At 53.1% G+C, this 13,849-nt stretch overlaps 1 protein-coding gene across 4 annotated transcripts in view; it reads left to right on the top strand.

The window, feature by feature from the left end:
* abr (ABR activator of RhoGEF and GTPase) overlaps nt 1–13,849 on the top strand; it is a 50,440-nt gene that overhangs the window by 26,007 nt on the left and 10,584 nt on the right. For all 4 annotated transcript variants that reach the window (XM_042338369.1, XM_042338371.1, XM_042338370.1 and 1 more), the window contains 13 exons: nt 2,294–2,398; nt 3,095–3,280; nt 6,414–6,521; nt 6,817–6,877; nt 8,331–8,383; nt 8,508–8,648; nt 9,278–9,399; nt 10,238–10,409; nt 11,004–11,126; nt 11,320–11,395; nt 11,683–11,787; nt 12,318–12,392; nt 13,442–13,539. In XM_042338369.1, the coding sequence (XP_042194303.1) occupies nt 2,294–2,398; nt 3,095–3,280; nt 6,414–6,521; nt 6,817–6,877; nt 8,331–8,383; nt 8,508–8,648; nt 9,278–9,399; nt 10,238–10,409; nt 11,004–11,126; nt 11,320–11,395; nt 11,683–11,787; nt 12,318–12,392; nt 13,442–13,539 (1,425 nt within the window). The remainder of the gene's footprint in view (nt 1–2,293; nt 2,399–3,094; nt 3,281–6,413; nt 6,522–6,816; nt 6,878–8,330; nt 8,384–8,507; nt 8,649–9,277; nt 9,400–10,237; nt 10,410–11,003; nt 11,127–11,319; nt 11,396–11,682; nt 11,788–12,317; nt 12,393–13,441; nt 13,540–13,849) is intronic.

Here is a 13,849-nt window from a genome sequence, read left to right as displayed (position 1 = left end):
GCTCAGTGGTTAGAGCACTCGCCTCGCGAGCACGAGACCTGGGTTCGATTCCCGGGCAGGACGAAATGTTGGGCAAGCATCACGCCTTCGAGACGTCTCAAAGCGCTTCACAGAATATACTGTGAAGTGAATTTACTGTATGTTTTGTGGGTGAAGAGCGTCAGCCAAATGCTCACCGTAATGACCCACACACAGTCGTGGATTGAGTGACCAAATTATTTTTTCCTTTTTGAAGGGGTTATTACCCCTGGAAAAGCGATCCATCAATCAACTAACAGGCGTGTTCCTACTTACTGCTGGGTAAACAGAGGCGTGTGGAGTAAGGAAACTTACCTAACCTTTCGCCCTGCCCGAGAATCGAACCTAGGTCCTCTCACTTGCGAGGCGAGTGCTCTAACCACTCTAACCTGTACAGAAATCCCAGCTCTCAGCTCACCATCACAGCTCCCTGCAACCCTCATCCTCACCTGGCTCCATATCCCCCAGAGGATTAAGTTTAAGATCCTCGTCCTCGCTTTTGGTGGTCTTGCCCCACCTTACTTATGCAAACTTCTTAAACCCTAGCAACCTGCCCTCTCCCTCTGCCCAGCAGCACTGCCTGCTCCATGTCCCCTGCCCTGCCCTCTCCTCCATCAGTGGTCAGGCCTTCAGCTTTTCTGCCACCGCCTTCTGGAGCTCCATCCCGAAGTCACTTCACCTCACCCCTTCCCTTGCTCCCTCAAGGCCCACCTCCAGACTTTTCTCTTTGACAGTAGCTTTGGTCATTTTCCCAACCCCACCCCCTTGGCCCCCTCCCTTCCTGAATCCAATCCCCATCTCGGGTGCAAGCCCTCAACTATCCAGCGCCTTGGGATGTTCCTCCGACGTGAAAGATGCTACATAGATACAAATTGTTGTCGTCGTACCTGCTCAATCGGACCAGCTCCCTACCTCTGTGACCTGCTGCTGGGTGTTGCAGTGTGTTCCGTGGGTGGGCGTAGGTGTGGGGACTTGCTGTTGAGGTTGGAAGAAGCTGATGTCATTGATTGCAGCTCCTGTATCGAGACACATTTGAGTCATGTTGTGTGTTTAGCTGGTGAGCTCAACAGGAACTCACTCCTGAGGAAGGCAGTGGTACAGAGGGCACTGGGCCAAACCCAGCACTGCCACCTATTGGATTGTGTGCTCGCTGGGCTGTGTAGGGCTGGGATGTGCTGGGCTATACAGCATATTCTCAGGTCCCTGGACAGCTCTATGCATCTCGTCTTACAAAAAAGAGCTTGATATTCACACCAATTGGGCCCGAGGCCATTGTGGATATGAAGAGAGTCCTGACTGTGTGTGTCTCGCTCTCTAATCTTGCCTGGATCATTCTCTCTCTGTTTTGCACTGTGGGTTCAGTCCTGCTCCAATAAAGTGACTATCCCCAATACTTGCAGAGCCCCAATTGGGGTCTAGCGGGAGGGGGGGTGGCAGTCAGTCTTGGGGACCCCATGTAGGCTGACCCTCTGCCACAGCATTGAGTGAGTGCTGCATTGTCAGAGGTGCTTTGCATCAGTCAGAAGAGGCACTAAACTGTGTGGTTCAGGCACCAACGAATTGATATGTAACCAGTGCCTTTCATTTAACGCAATGACTGTAATCTCTGTACAGAATGGGATTGATCAGAAATAAAGCGATTGTTGTTCTGTAGACAAACGTAGCCGCTCAGATATCACCGTGAACATCACGGGTAAGAACTAACTTAGTGTGTCTCTCTAATGCATATAACTGTGTGTGTAGTGTGTGTATATAACCTCTGCCTGTAACTCTGGAACACTATCTATCCCACTGTCCCTGCCTCCGCCTTGCCCATTCCTTCTCAATCTTCAGATCGCGTCTGAAAACCTTCCCTTGGACCGTGCCTATGGTCACCCCCTCCCTCCACCCGGCTCTGCATTGTGCTCTGCCCCTGTCAAGCGCTCTGGGACGCTAACCTGCTAAATGCAAATTGTTGTTGTTGTGTAAACCGATCTAACTGTGTGCAATCTGGAGAGCTGTTAAACGCGAAGGTTGAATGTTACACTGCAAATAACACTGAATATAAAAATAATAATAATGCTTGCATTTGATATAGCGCCTTATCATGTCTTCGCGATACTTTGACACTCATTGAAGGGTGACGGCTGGGGCTGGGAGAAAGCCATTCACTGGTGCGATGGGAATATGGGGGTGTCTAATCTCGGGGTGGATGAAGAGATTTGGACGCTGGGTTACACGGGGAGGAGAGGGCTGGGTTGAGGCTATGCTCTGACCTGGCTGCCCCTGTGTGTAGAGCGATGTGGAGCTGGAGAAGGGGCTGGAGATGAGGAAACTGGTGCTGTCGGGAGTCCTGGCCAGCGAGGAGATTTACATCAACCAACTGGAGGCCCTACTGGTGGTACGTCAGTCACTGCTCCCTGTAACTCTGTGTGTGTAACTGTTGGTGTCTCTGTAACTGTGTGCGTGTGTGTATGTGTGTGTAAATGTAACTTAGCGTGTGTCTCTTACTGTGTAAAACCTATTTAACCGTGTGCGATCGGCATCTGCCTCTCTGTGACTGTTGTAACTGTGTGTTTGTCTCTCTATAACAGTGTTTCTTCATCTGATGTGTGTGTGTATATAACTGTGTGTGCGGTGTGTACATAACTGTGTGTGGGCATATGAAATGCTGTATACTATCCAGCGCCTTGGGACGACCTCCTGACGTGAAAGGCGCTATACAAATGTAATATTGTTGTTCTATAACTGTGTGTGTAGTGTGTGTATAACTGTGTGTGTAGTGTGTGTATAACTGTGTGTGTAGTGTGTGTATAACTGTGTGTGTAGTGTGTGTATAACTGTGTGTGTACTGTGTGTATAACTGTGTGTGTAGTGTGTGTATAAAACCATGTGTGCATATAACTATGTGTGTAGTGTGTATATAACTTTGTGTAATGTGTATATAACTGTGTAGTGTGTTTATAAGTGGGTGTGTATAACTGTGTGTGTGGTGTGTGTGTGTAGTGTGTGTGTGTATGACTGTGTGTGTAGTGTGTGTAAAAAGAAAGGGTTGATATGATTTGTAACCAAACGTTTACGGAACCTTCTCTTCCAGCCCCTGAAGCCTCTCAAGGCGGCTGCCACCACCTCTCAGCCCGTCCTGACCAACCAGCAGATCGAGACCATCTTCTACAAAGTGCAGGAGATTCACGACGTCCACAAACAATTCTACGACTGCCTCAGTCCCAAAGTTCAGCACTGGGACCACAGAGACTCGGTGGGACAACTCTTCCAGAAGCTGGTAAGATCCTCGCTGGGCAGCCAGTTCAGGCTCCTGTTACACACGCACACACACACACACTCACACACACACACACACGCACACACACACACAGAGCTCTGCCACGAGAGACAGCGGGTCTCACGTCTCCAGGGGGGTATCTACCCTATTATCTCCAAAAAAGGTCGCCCTGTACATACCTCAGCACCTCATTGCCACAAGGCTGGAGCCGGGGGCCGGGTTGGGCCGGGGGCTTGGACCTGGAGGCTGGGAGCTGGGGGGTTGTGGCTGGGTTGGAGCCTGGGGATGGGGCTTGGCTGGGGCTGAGATAGGGTCTGGCTTGACCCACAGTTGGTCCACTCTTGCTCCTGCCCTGCTCTGAGTTACCAGCAGGAGGCGTAATTGAGGTGAGGAGCTGAAGTAAAACCCTGAAAGGGGCAAGTGGTAGCCATCGTCCCTCATGTCACACGTGTGGGTTGTCTGGGGTTGTTGGGTGAGGAGCTGAGTGTGAGCGACGTGGGGGAGGGGAGAGAGCCACAAAGGAAGCCCTTTGTGGCGACGGGGTGGGGGGAGGGCGGAGAGGAAAGCCATGTTGAGGTGTGAAAGCACAGGATGTGCAGCCTCTGGGCTGACCACAGGTTCTGTTTAACACTGACCCACAAGCACAGCTCATCACAAAGTATTTCCACATCGACAGGAGCCGGATGTGACTTTGCGAGGACATCACCTAACCTCGCTCACAGGATAGCTGTGTGTTTAAGGATGATTGTATTATTATTAGTATATTATTACCTGATGAAAGTTAGAACAGTTCAGTGTTAAAAATAATTGTTTGCTGGATTTAGCGTTCTTCATTACGTGGCTGTTAGCACTCTTACCTACAGGGGGTCCACAAAGTCCTGTTACTCCCCTCCCACCCCCCCCCCCCCCCATCACCACCGGCTACCAAACTGCGACATGAGATTACAGAGGAGCGGATACTAGTTGTCAGAGATGCATTTCCCCTCCTCGCTCCATCCATGTTATGGATAATGTGGCACTGAACATGGATCATTATCTGCCATGAAGATGATAGCGCTCACACACACACAAACACACGCTTGTGCTGTTTCAGTTGGCAGTGAACTGTAAAGCAAAAAAACATGCTGCGACAGGACTTTGTGAACACCCTGTACACTAAGTTTTGTATGTCTTGACGCTCTTAGAACCAATCAGCCCATCTCCTCTCTCTCTCTCGTCTTTCTTTGTCTCTTTCTGTATCTCTCTGTTTCTCTCCCTGTCTCTATGCCCCCCACACCCCCCACCTCCCTCGCTCTCTCTCTGGTCTCTTTCTTTGTCTCGTTTCTTTCTCTCTCGCTCTCTCTTCACTGTGTGATCACTCGGTGTTATTCTCTGAAGGACTGAGCTGGTGGTCGCTGAGAGTGGGGGGAGGAGGTGGGGAGATTGGCAGAGCAGAGGACAGCAGTGTGAGTGATATGCAACCCACACAATCAGATTGAATTTGTGCCCTGGGGAAAGATTTGTTTTCTAATCAGAATCTGGCTACAAGGCTGTGGAGGCAGAGCTGGACTGTGCTGATAACACAGACCTGAGCACAGTGACAATACAGAGACCCCCCCCCGCCCGCCCGCCCCCCCCGCCCCCCAAGCCTCTGTTACAGAGATCTCCTGCTTGTCTGATTTCACACTCGCTCGCCCATATCAGGAAACAGCACCACACAGTTACATTTATCTATTCTCTCCCCTTCTCTCCCCCCCACCCCACCTCCCATTATCTCCCCCCCCCCCCCCACCCAGGATAGAGCAGACAGCTGCTTGATCTGTGCGATTATTAACCCCTTGGTGACTGGGCTGATTCCGAGGGGAGGGGAGGGGCTGATGAATGCATGCAGCACTGTGTCAGTCTGGAAAGTGAAGGAGATGCTTGTCTGCTCACAAGCTCACTAGAGCCCCTCTATTTGGGAGCCTTTTACCCAGTGTCTCTCTCTCTCGTTACCATCAGCTCTGAGACCATCAGTATTCCTCTCGCACGCCCCACAGTACCTGTTCCTGTTACTGCAGCAGGAATGGCGCTCGCTCTCTCTCTCTCTGCAGAGGTCACAGATACATCACTAATCATATTCTCCATCACTTTCCGCAACGCTTCACGTGACTCTTTAATAAAGATAGGCGCTGAGGCCCGCTGGCTTCAGACTGTTAATACAAACGCGGTGGATCAGGGCAGAGCAGAGCAAAGAATGAATGTTTCTAACTCTTTGTTCCTGTCTCTGTGTCTCTCTCTCTCTCTCTCTCTCTCTCTCTCATCCTCGCTCTCTGATTGTCTGTCTCTTTCTTGTCTTCCCGTCTCTCTCTCTCTAAAGCTCTGCCTTTTGCACTTCCTGTCTTTCTGCTCCCCTATCTTAACCAGCCTGTGTGCATGTCTGCGTGTGTGTCTGTCTCTCTCTCTCTCACGTTCTCTTTGTTCCTCCCTGTCTTGGGTGGGTGGTGTGTTTTCTCTCCTTTCTCACGCTCACTCAATTTCACACGCATTAGCTTGTGCTCTGGTCCTCACTCGCTCTCTCCCCACTCCCCCCCACCCCTTGAGATGTTTTGACAATATAATGAGGCGCTATGTATATTAAAATGTGAGGATTGTAATTATTTTTCCTTGGCAAGCTCCCAGTATCTCAGAGGATCAATTTGAAGATTCTTGTTTGGGTTTTCAAATCTCTCTCAATTTCTCCAACTCTCCGTGCCTCTCAACTCAACTCCGGGACCACTGGCGTCCTCAGCCTCTCTGCCCCCACCCTTTGGAACGCCATCCCACAGTCTCCATCCTGGAGTCTCCTTCCCTCCGTTCGTTCAAGGTCCGTCCCAAAACGGACCTCTTTGACAGCGCTTTCGGTCATCCCTCGACCCCCCACCCTCCCCAACTCCCAATGTTGGAAGCGTTGAGACGTTCTCCTGACGTGAAAGGCGCGGTGCGGATTTCAATCTATCCCTCCCCTCGTTCTTCTTTCTCCAATTCTCAATCATCTTTCTCTCTCCTCTCTCTCATTGTCTCTCGTTCATCTCTCTTCTTTCCTCTCTCCCTCTCCCTCTCTCTCTCTCTCCTTTCTCTTGTTCTCTCTCTTGCTCTCTCTCTGATGCTCAGACCTTTGTGATTGTTCCCTCAGGCTGGGGAGCTTGGTGTATACAAAGCATTTGTAGACAACTACAAAATGGCCATGGAGATGGCGGAGAAGTGCAGTCAGGTGAACATCAACTTCAAGAAAATCTCGGAGGTGAGCGGAAATGGGCGGCAGTTATTGGGGGCGGTGGGGGGGGGTGATTGCTGAACGAGAGCGCGGGTTGGGAGGTGTGAAGCTCTCTGGTTGAACGCTTTGACACTGACATGAAAGGTGCTTTCTTTAAATTTAAATCTAAATCTACCCCTCTCCTCTTTCTTCTCTCTCCTCCAGTTCTCAGAAGTGTGAAGCATTAGCACTAACACCATTCTTTCTCTGTGTTCACTGTGTTTTCTGACTGAGTGTCTCTCTCTCTCTCTCTCTCTCTCTCTCCTCCATCATTTCTTCAAAGGATTTGAAAGTCAGATGCCCGAAGGACGTCAAGGAATGTTCCACCTCCATCACTCTGGAAGGTAGGTTTCCTGGAGCCTCTCCCATCCCGGCTTCTCCTTCACTGCCTCAAAAATGTTTAGCTCCAGCCTCTCACACTCGGATTAATTTACAAGTGGATAGATAGCATGCTGCTCAAGCACCTCCCCCAGTGGAGTCAGTGTGTGTGTGAGTGTGTCTTGTCAGCGCGCATGCGTGCGCGCGTGTGTGTGTGTGTGGAGCGGGCTCCTCCTCGCCTCTGATCATATCAGCCAGGACCGACCGACTGGGATAAAGGCAGAGGAATAGAGACATGACTGTGGGAGCGCGGGGTGGGATAAGATGGAAATTCTGCTGATCTTCAGACTCTGCTGCAATTGTACTTGTTACGGTAACAGTCTCGTCGCTGTGTGTGTGTGTGTGTGCTTTGTCTCTTTGTCGCGAGTGTCCATGAGTGTCCGTGTGTGTGTGTGTGTATTCTGCGTGTACTCAAGCTCATTCTCATTCAGTCCCTCGCCGTGAAGCTCCGCTCAGCTCCCGAAGCCTCTCAGCAGTGATGGGCAGCACAATAGCAGACTCTCCTTTATGTCAGTCTCTCGGCTGCTTCGTGGCACAGTCCGTCGTTCGGCTCAGCTCGGCACGCCCCGAGCTTTAACGGCAATAATTCTGGCCATTTCCTTTCCTTTTGTGAGAGCTGTGTCACGTTCTGTTCTTTGTCACCCCCACCCCTCCCCCGACTCCGTGCCTCACCTTGCCCCAAGCAAAACCTGAGAACTTGCTAAAGGCCCCGGGTTTATTTTAACAACAAAAGAAGCTGGTAGACGGGGGCAAATCATACACACGGAGAGGACATCTCAGGAATCTTGAAACAACATTTCTCTCCCCCCTCCCCCCGTACAGACCATCCCTCTGTTCCCCTTCCCCCCCCAACCACATTCCCTCTCACCGTTCCCCCCAGCCTTGCTTCGCACCTACATATCCTATTAAATATCCCTCCTTTATCAAATGCAAGGTTTTTTATTATTATTGTGGTGGTGGTGGGGTGTGTGTGTGTGTGTGGGCTGGTGGGGGCGCAGCTCGTTGTGTGTGTGTGTGGCTGGTTGTATGTGTGGCTGGTTCTGTGTGTGGAGGGGGCTGGTTGTGCGTGTGTGTGTAGCTGGTTGTGTGTGTGTGTGTGTGGCTGGTTTCATGTTTGTGTGTGTGGAGCTGGTTGTGTGTGCGTGTGTGGCTGGTTTCATGTTTGTGTGTGTGGGGCTGGTTGTGTGTGTGTGTGTAGCTGGTTGTGTGTGCGTGTGTGGCTGGTTTCATGTTTGTGTGTGTGGGGCTGGTTGTGTGTGTGTGTGGAGCTGGTTGTGTGTGCGTGTGTGGCTGGTTTCATGTTTGTGTGTGTGGAGCTGGTTGTGTGTGTGTGTGCGGTAGGTTTTGTGTGTGTGGCGGAACGGGACGAGGTGCTGTGTGGTGTGACTGACCTGCTGTGATCCTCTCTTTGTTTTACAGCGCTCCTCTACAAGCCCATTGATCGAGTCACACGGAGCACTCTAGTGCTACATGTAAGTACTAATGACTTCGCTCCTCAGTGTCAGTGTGTGGGCCAGGCTCCCTCCTGGTCTGTGCGAGCACGGTATTTACACACTGATGTGGCCGAGGTAATAACTGAACATTTTGTCTCCTCAGGACCTGCTCAAACACACGCCCACAGACCACCCGGACTACCCTCTGCTCCAGGACGCTCTGCGTATCTCCCAGAACTTCCTCTCCAGCATCAATGAGGAAATCTCTAGCAGGAGGACTCCCGTCACTCTGGCAAAGGGAGAGGTCAGCTTCTGAGTGGGGGAGAGAGAGAGAGTGACGCTGTGGGAATGAGAGTGACGCTGTGCGGGTGGAGAGAGAGAGAGAAGCTATGAGCGGAGAGAGAGAGACACGTTGCGAGGGAAGAGAGAAAGAGAGGAGCTATGAGGGGAGAGAGAATTTGGGGGAGGGGGGGCTTTTTTTTTCCCCCCGGGTGTCTGACACAGGCGAGAACCTATCACCGTTGCTTAAGAGTCTCCAAACCCAGCTGAGAATTTGGGGGAGGGGGGGCTTTTTTTTTCCCCCCGGGTGTCTGACACAGGCGAGAACCCATCACCGTTGCTTAAGAGTCTCCAAACTAAGCTGAGAATTCCATGCATCCATCCCACCTACACATGGAAATCCCAGAGATAGATTGTTGGGATAGAACTCGCACTGTCTCTCTCTCTCTCTCTCCCTGGAGGGACGGCCCCTGCTTACCTAATTCCGGAAAGTATTAGGCGCAGGTTGGCAAGAGCCAAGGCTTGGGGTGGGGGATCCCAGAGAGTGCGTTGGGGATAACTGCTGGAGTCAGCTAAACCCACGTAGCTTGCCCTTGATATCACTGACTCTCCCGCTGTGTGACTCGGACATGTTTGGGATGTTTAAACTTTCAGAACCGGCAGCTGCTGAAGGATGGGTTTCTGGTTGAAATCTCTGAGGGAACCAGGAAGTTGCGACATGTCTTCCTGTTCACTGACCTCCTGCTGTGCGCCAAACTGAAAAAACAAGCTGTGGGGTAGGTGTTGGCCGGAGTGGGGTGGGGGGGGAGGTCTCTCTCTGGCTCCCCCTGGTGTGGGGCTGATTAGGGTGGGGTGGGCAGCTGGTGTTGGGGATGGGTTGGGCAGCCGGTGGGTGGGGTGGGCAGCTGGTGTTGGCGGGGGCTTGGGCAGCTGGTGGGTGGGGTGGGTTGGGCAGCTGGTGGGTAGGGTGGGCAGCTGGTGGGGTGGGCAGCTGGTGTTGGGGGTGGGGTGGGCAGCTGGTGGGTGGGGTGGGCTGCTGGTGTTGGGGGTGGGTTGGGCAGCTGGTGGGTGGGGTGGGCTGCTGGTGTTGGGGGTGGTTTGGGCAGCTGGTGGGTGGGGTGGGCAGCTGGTAAGTGGGGGTGAGGTGGGCAGCTGGTGTTGGGGGTGGGGTGGGCAGCTGGTGGGTAGGGTGGGCAGCTGGTAAGTGGGGGTGAGGTGGGCAGCTGGTGTTGGGGGTGGGGTGGGCAGCTGGTAATGGGGGTGGGGTGGGCAGCTGGTGAGTGGGGGTGGGGTGGGGTGGGCAGCTGGTGTTGGGGGTGGGCAGCTGGTGTTGGGGGTGGGCAGCTGGTAATGGGGGTGGGTTGTGCAGCTGGTGTTGGGGGTGGGTTTGGCAGCTGGTGGGTGGAGTGGGCAGCTGGTGGGTGAGGTGGGTGGGGGTGGGTTGGACAGCTGGTGGGTGGGGTGTGCAGCTGGTGGGTGGGGGTGGGTTGGGCAGCTGGTGGGTGGGGTGGGTGGGGGTGGGGTGTGCAGCTGGTGGGTGGGGGTGGGTTGGGCAGCTGGTAATGGGGGTGGGGTGATGCTGACACTAACCCTGACCCTGTGTTCTCCCGTCAGGAAGCACCAGCAGCAGTATGACTGTAAGTGGTACATCCCCCTGTCAGACCTGGTCATCCTGTCAGCCGAGGAGTCAGAGCACAGCCCCCAGGTACACACCTTCCCCGACCACGAGCTGGAGGAGGTCAAGATGAAGATCTCGCACATCAAAAACGAGATGCAGAGAGAGAAGGTACTGTCTGCCGTCGTCAGCAAGAGAGAGTGTGAGAGAGGGAGAGAGTGAGGGGGTGGAGGTGTCTCCAATTCTACACTCCCAGCCTGGCCCAGTCACTCCTGCTCTCACTCACAAGGTCGTGGATTCAAACCCCATGCTACAACTTCCCTGGAGCCCTGTAGCTCAGTGGTTAGAGCGCTTGCAAGCCAACGGACTTGGGTTCGATTCCCAGGCAGGGCCAAACCTTAGGCAAGTTTACTTACTCCACACCACACGCCTCTGTTTACCGAGCGGTAAGTAGGAAACCCGGTTGTTAGTCGATTGGTGGATCGCTTTTCCACGGGTAATAATCCTAATAATAATTTGGAAAAAATTGGTCACTCAATCCACAACGGTTTGTGGGGACGCTGCTGTGAGCAATTGGCTGCTGCGTTTCACCCACAAAATACATAGTCACTCCATTTTACAATATATTCTGTGAAGCGCTTTGAGACATCTCAACGACGTGATAACACGTTATATCAAATGCCAGGAATATTACTATTATGTAGCTGCAAGTTGCTGTTGTTGTTGTTGTTGGGCCGCGCTGATCTGCTCTCTGATTCCTCCCAGAAATCGTCAAAGGGCCAGAGCCGGGCGATGGAGCGATTAAAGAAGAAGATGTACGAGAACGAGTCCTGGCTCCTGCTGCACTCGCCCACAATCCCCTTCCGCATCCACAACAAGAACGGCAAGGTGAGAGCGTCCCGCCCGCACCTGGCACTCCACCCTGCCCTGCCTGCCAGCCCCGGGCACCAGCCTGGCACTGCACTCTGCCCCAGGACAAAAGCACAAGGCAGCACATTTGTCCCATATTTTAGTGAGGTTCAGGTGTTGGGGAGTGAGGTGATGGTAACATTCTCTCTCGCTCTCTCTCTCTCGCACACAGGGTTACCAGTTCCTGTTGTCCTCTGATTACGAACGATGTGAGTGGAGAGAGGCCATCGAGAAACTGCAGAAAAAGGGTGAGTTCAGAGAAAGACGGCGTCTCGGAGCATGTTGGGGCGTGTTGGAGTGAGTAGGGAGTGTGTGTGGGGTGTGTTAGAGCGTGTCTCAGCATGTCGGGGTGTGTCAGAGCTTGTTGGGGCAAGTGTGGGACATGTCGGAGCCCGTGTGAGTGTGTTGGAGTGTGTGGGGGGGGATGATGAAGGATGTGGGGAGCGTGTACGTGGGGCGTGTGTGAAGCAGGTTAATCTCGGGTGGCGTGTTTGCTGATCGCTCGATCTCTCGGCCTCTCGCTCTCTATGTGCAGAGCTGCAGGGCTTTGTGCTGAGCTCTCTGGAGCTGCAGATGTTGACGGGCTCGTGTGTGAAACTCCGAACAATCCACAACATCCCAGTCACCAGCAACAAGGAGGGTAAGTGTCTGACATCAGCCTCCCTCGCTCCCTCCCTCCCTCCCTCCCTGTTTCTGTCTGTCGCTGTGTGGACGAGCAGGTCACAGGCGGCCTGATCTGCACTGCGCCGGGCACCGGAGCCGGAGAGATGCTCACTGTTCCTCGGCCTCACTCCTGGGAGATGTGACTGAGCCCCTGTGTGTGAACGCTGACCTTTCACAGTCGGGGCTGGTGTCGGCTGGAGCTCAGCGAGGGTTCCCCACTGAGGCAGTGCTCGTCACCGCCACAAGGTGGGGCTGTTGGTTGAGCTGAGAGAGGCACCACCACAACAACAACAACAACAACAACAACAAATTGCATTTTACACAGAGCCTTTTCACGTCGGGAGGACGTCCCAAGGCGCTGGACAACTGAGGGTGTCGCACCTGAGCTGGGGGGGGGGTTTGGGATCAGAGAGGGGCGGAGGTAGGAGGGTGACCGATGATGTTTTGTCGTTCGCACAGGGACAGAAGCAGTTTAATAACGAGCGATTAATGTGTTTGTTGTGACAGACGATGAGTCTCCTGGGCTGTACGGCTTTCTCCACGTCATTGTCCGGTCGGCAAAAGGATTCGAGAACTCGGCCAGTGAGTACCGCACGTTCCCCCCTCCTCTCTTCCCCCGACGTAGACCCCGCCAGACCCCCCCCTCCCCTACCCCCCCAACAATCAAATGCCATCAGCCGGCTGTGGGGAGGGGAGAGTGAGGGTGAGGAAAGAATCACGTGTTATGCTCAGTTACTGCGTTCGGGATCTCAGCTCTCCTGAACTGATCCTTTCACTGCCTCGCGTTTTCCGTCTTTCTGCCATTCTATCAGATCATGGCTGATCTGGACCTCAACTCCAATTACCTGCCTTTGCCCCATATCCCTTGATATCCTGACGTAATAACAATCCCTCTACCTCAGTCTTGAAAATATGAATGGATCCAACCATGGTCCCAGGAAGTCAGGCAGTGTCTGGATCTTGCTGTGGTGTCTGTGATTGTCCCCTCTTCTCCCCCCACCCCCCCATACACACACACACACTCACACACAGTAAGGGGTTGGGAGGGGAGAAGAAGAGGGTGAATACGCTGGCCTTGGAATAACCGTGGGAACGTCTCTCTTGACGTCTGTTCCCAGCCTGGGACCCACCTGATGTATTTTTGGAGAGAGAGAGAGAGAGCAGGACCCAGCCCGCCCAGCCTGTGTGTGAGTCACGCTCAGTGTCAGAGTGTACTGGTGCTGACAGAGGAGATGACCACAAAATATACAGTCAATTCACTTTAACGGTCTCCTCTGAAGCGCTTTGAGACGTCTCGAAGACGTGATAAGGCGCTATATCAAATGTGAGGGTTGTTATCACATCCTGAACCACCCAGAAAACCACACAAGGCGAACTCTCCAACGCCTGTTCCTATGTCCCTCTCCTTCCCCGTTTTCAGATCACGTCCGAAGATCTTCCTCTTGGACAGGTGTCACCTCCCCCCCTCCCTCCCTCCCTCCCCAGACTTGGCATTGTGCTCCGCCACTGTCGAGCCCTCCCAAGGCACTACCCTGGGTGAGGGCGCTGTGTAAGAGCAAGTTATCGTCTCTCTCTCTGTCTCACACTCTCTCTCTCCCTCGCTCACGCATTCTGTTCCCCTCACTCTCTAGGTCTGTATTGCACATTGGAAGTGGATTCCTTTGGCTACTTTGTCAGCAAAGCAAAGACCCGGGTTTTCAGGGACACAAATGAGCCCCACTGGAACGAGGTCAGTGATTGTCGGGAGCCTTTCTCTCGTTGGATGGCAACGACAGTATCTTCTCAGTTGAACCCTTTGAACTGCCGTCGACATCTGCTGGGAGCTTAACGTTTCTGTGGGTTTTTTGTGACAACTGTAGCTGTCAAGTTAGCCTGTAGCCTGGGGTGTGTGTGTGATGACTAGCTGTCAAGTTAGCCTGTAGCTGGGGTGTGATGAGTGATGACTGTAGCTGTTGATGTAATCTGTAATGGAGAATGTGCAGCCTGTTTCTCTTCCCCCCCCCCCCCACCCCGGGTTAGCCTGTAGCAGGAGGATGTGA

This window comes from Callorhinchus milii, unplaced genomic scaffold (genome assembly GCF_018977255.1).
Source record: "Callorhinchus milii isolate IMCB2004 unplaced genomic scaffold, IMCB_Cmil_1.0 Scaffold10, whole genome shotgun sequence".
NCBI classification, from domain to species: Eukaryota; Metazoa; Chordata; class Chondrichthyes; order Chimaeriformes; family Callorhinchidae; genus Callorhinchus; species Callorhinchus milii.
The sequence above is the reverse complement of the archived record's forward strand: the minus strand, read 5'-3'. Positions and strand labels throughout refer to the sequence as shown.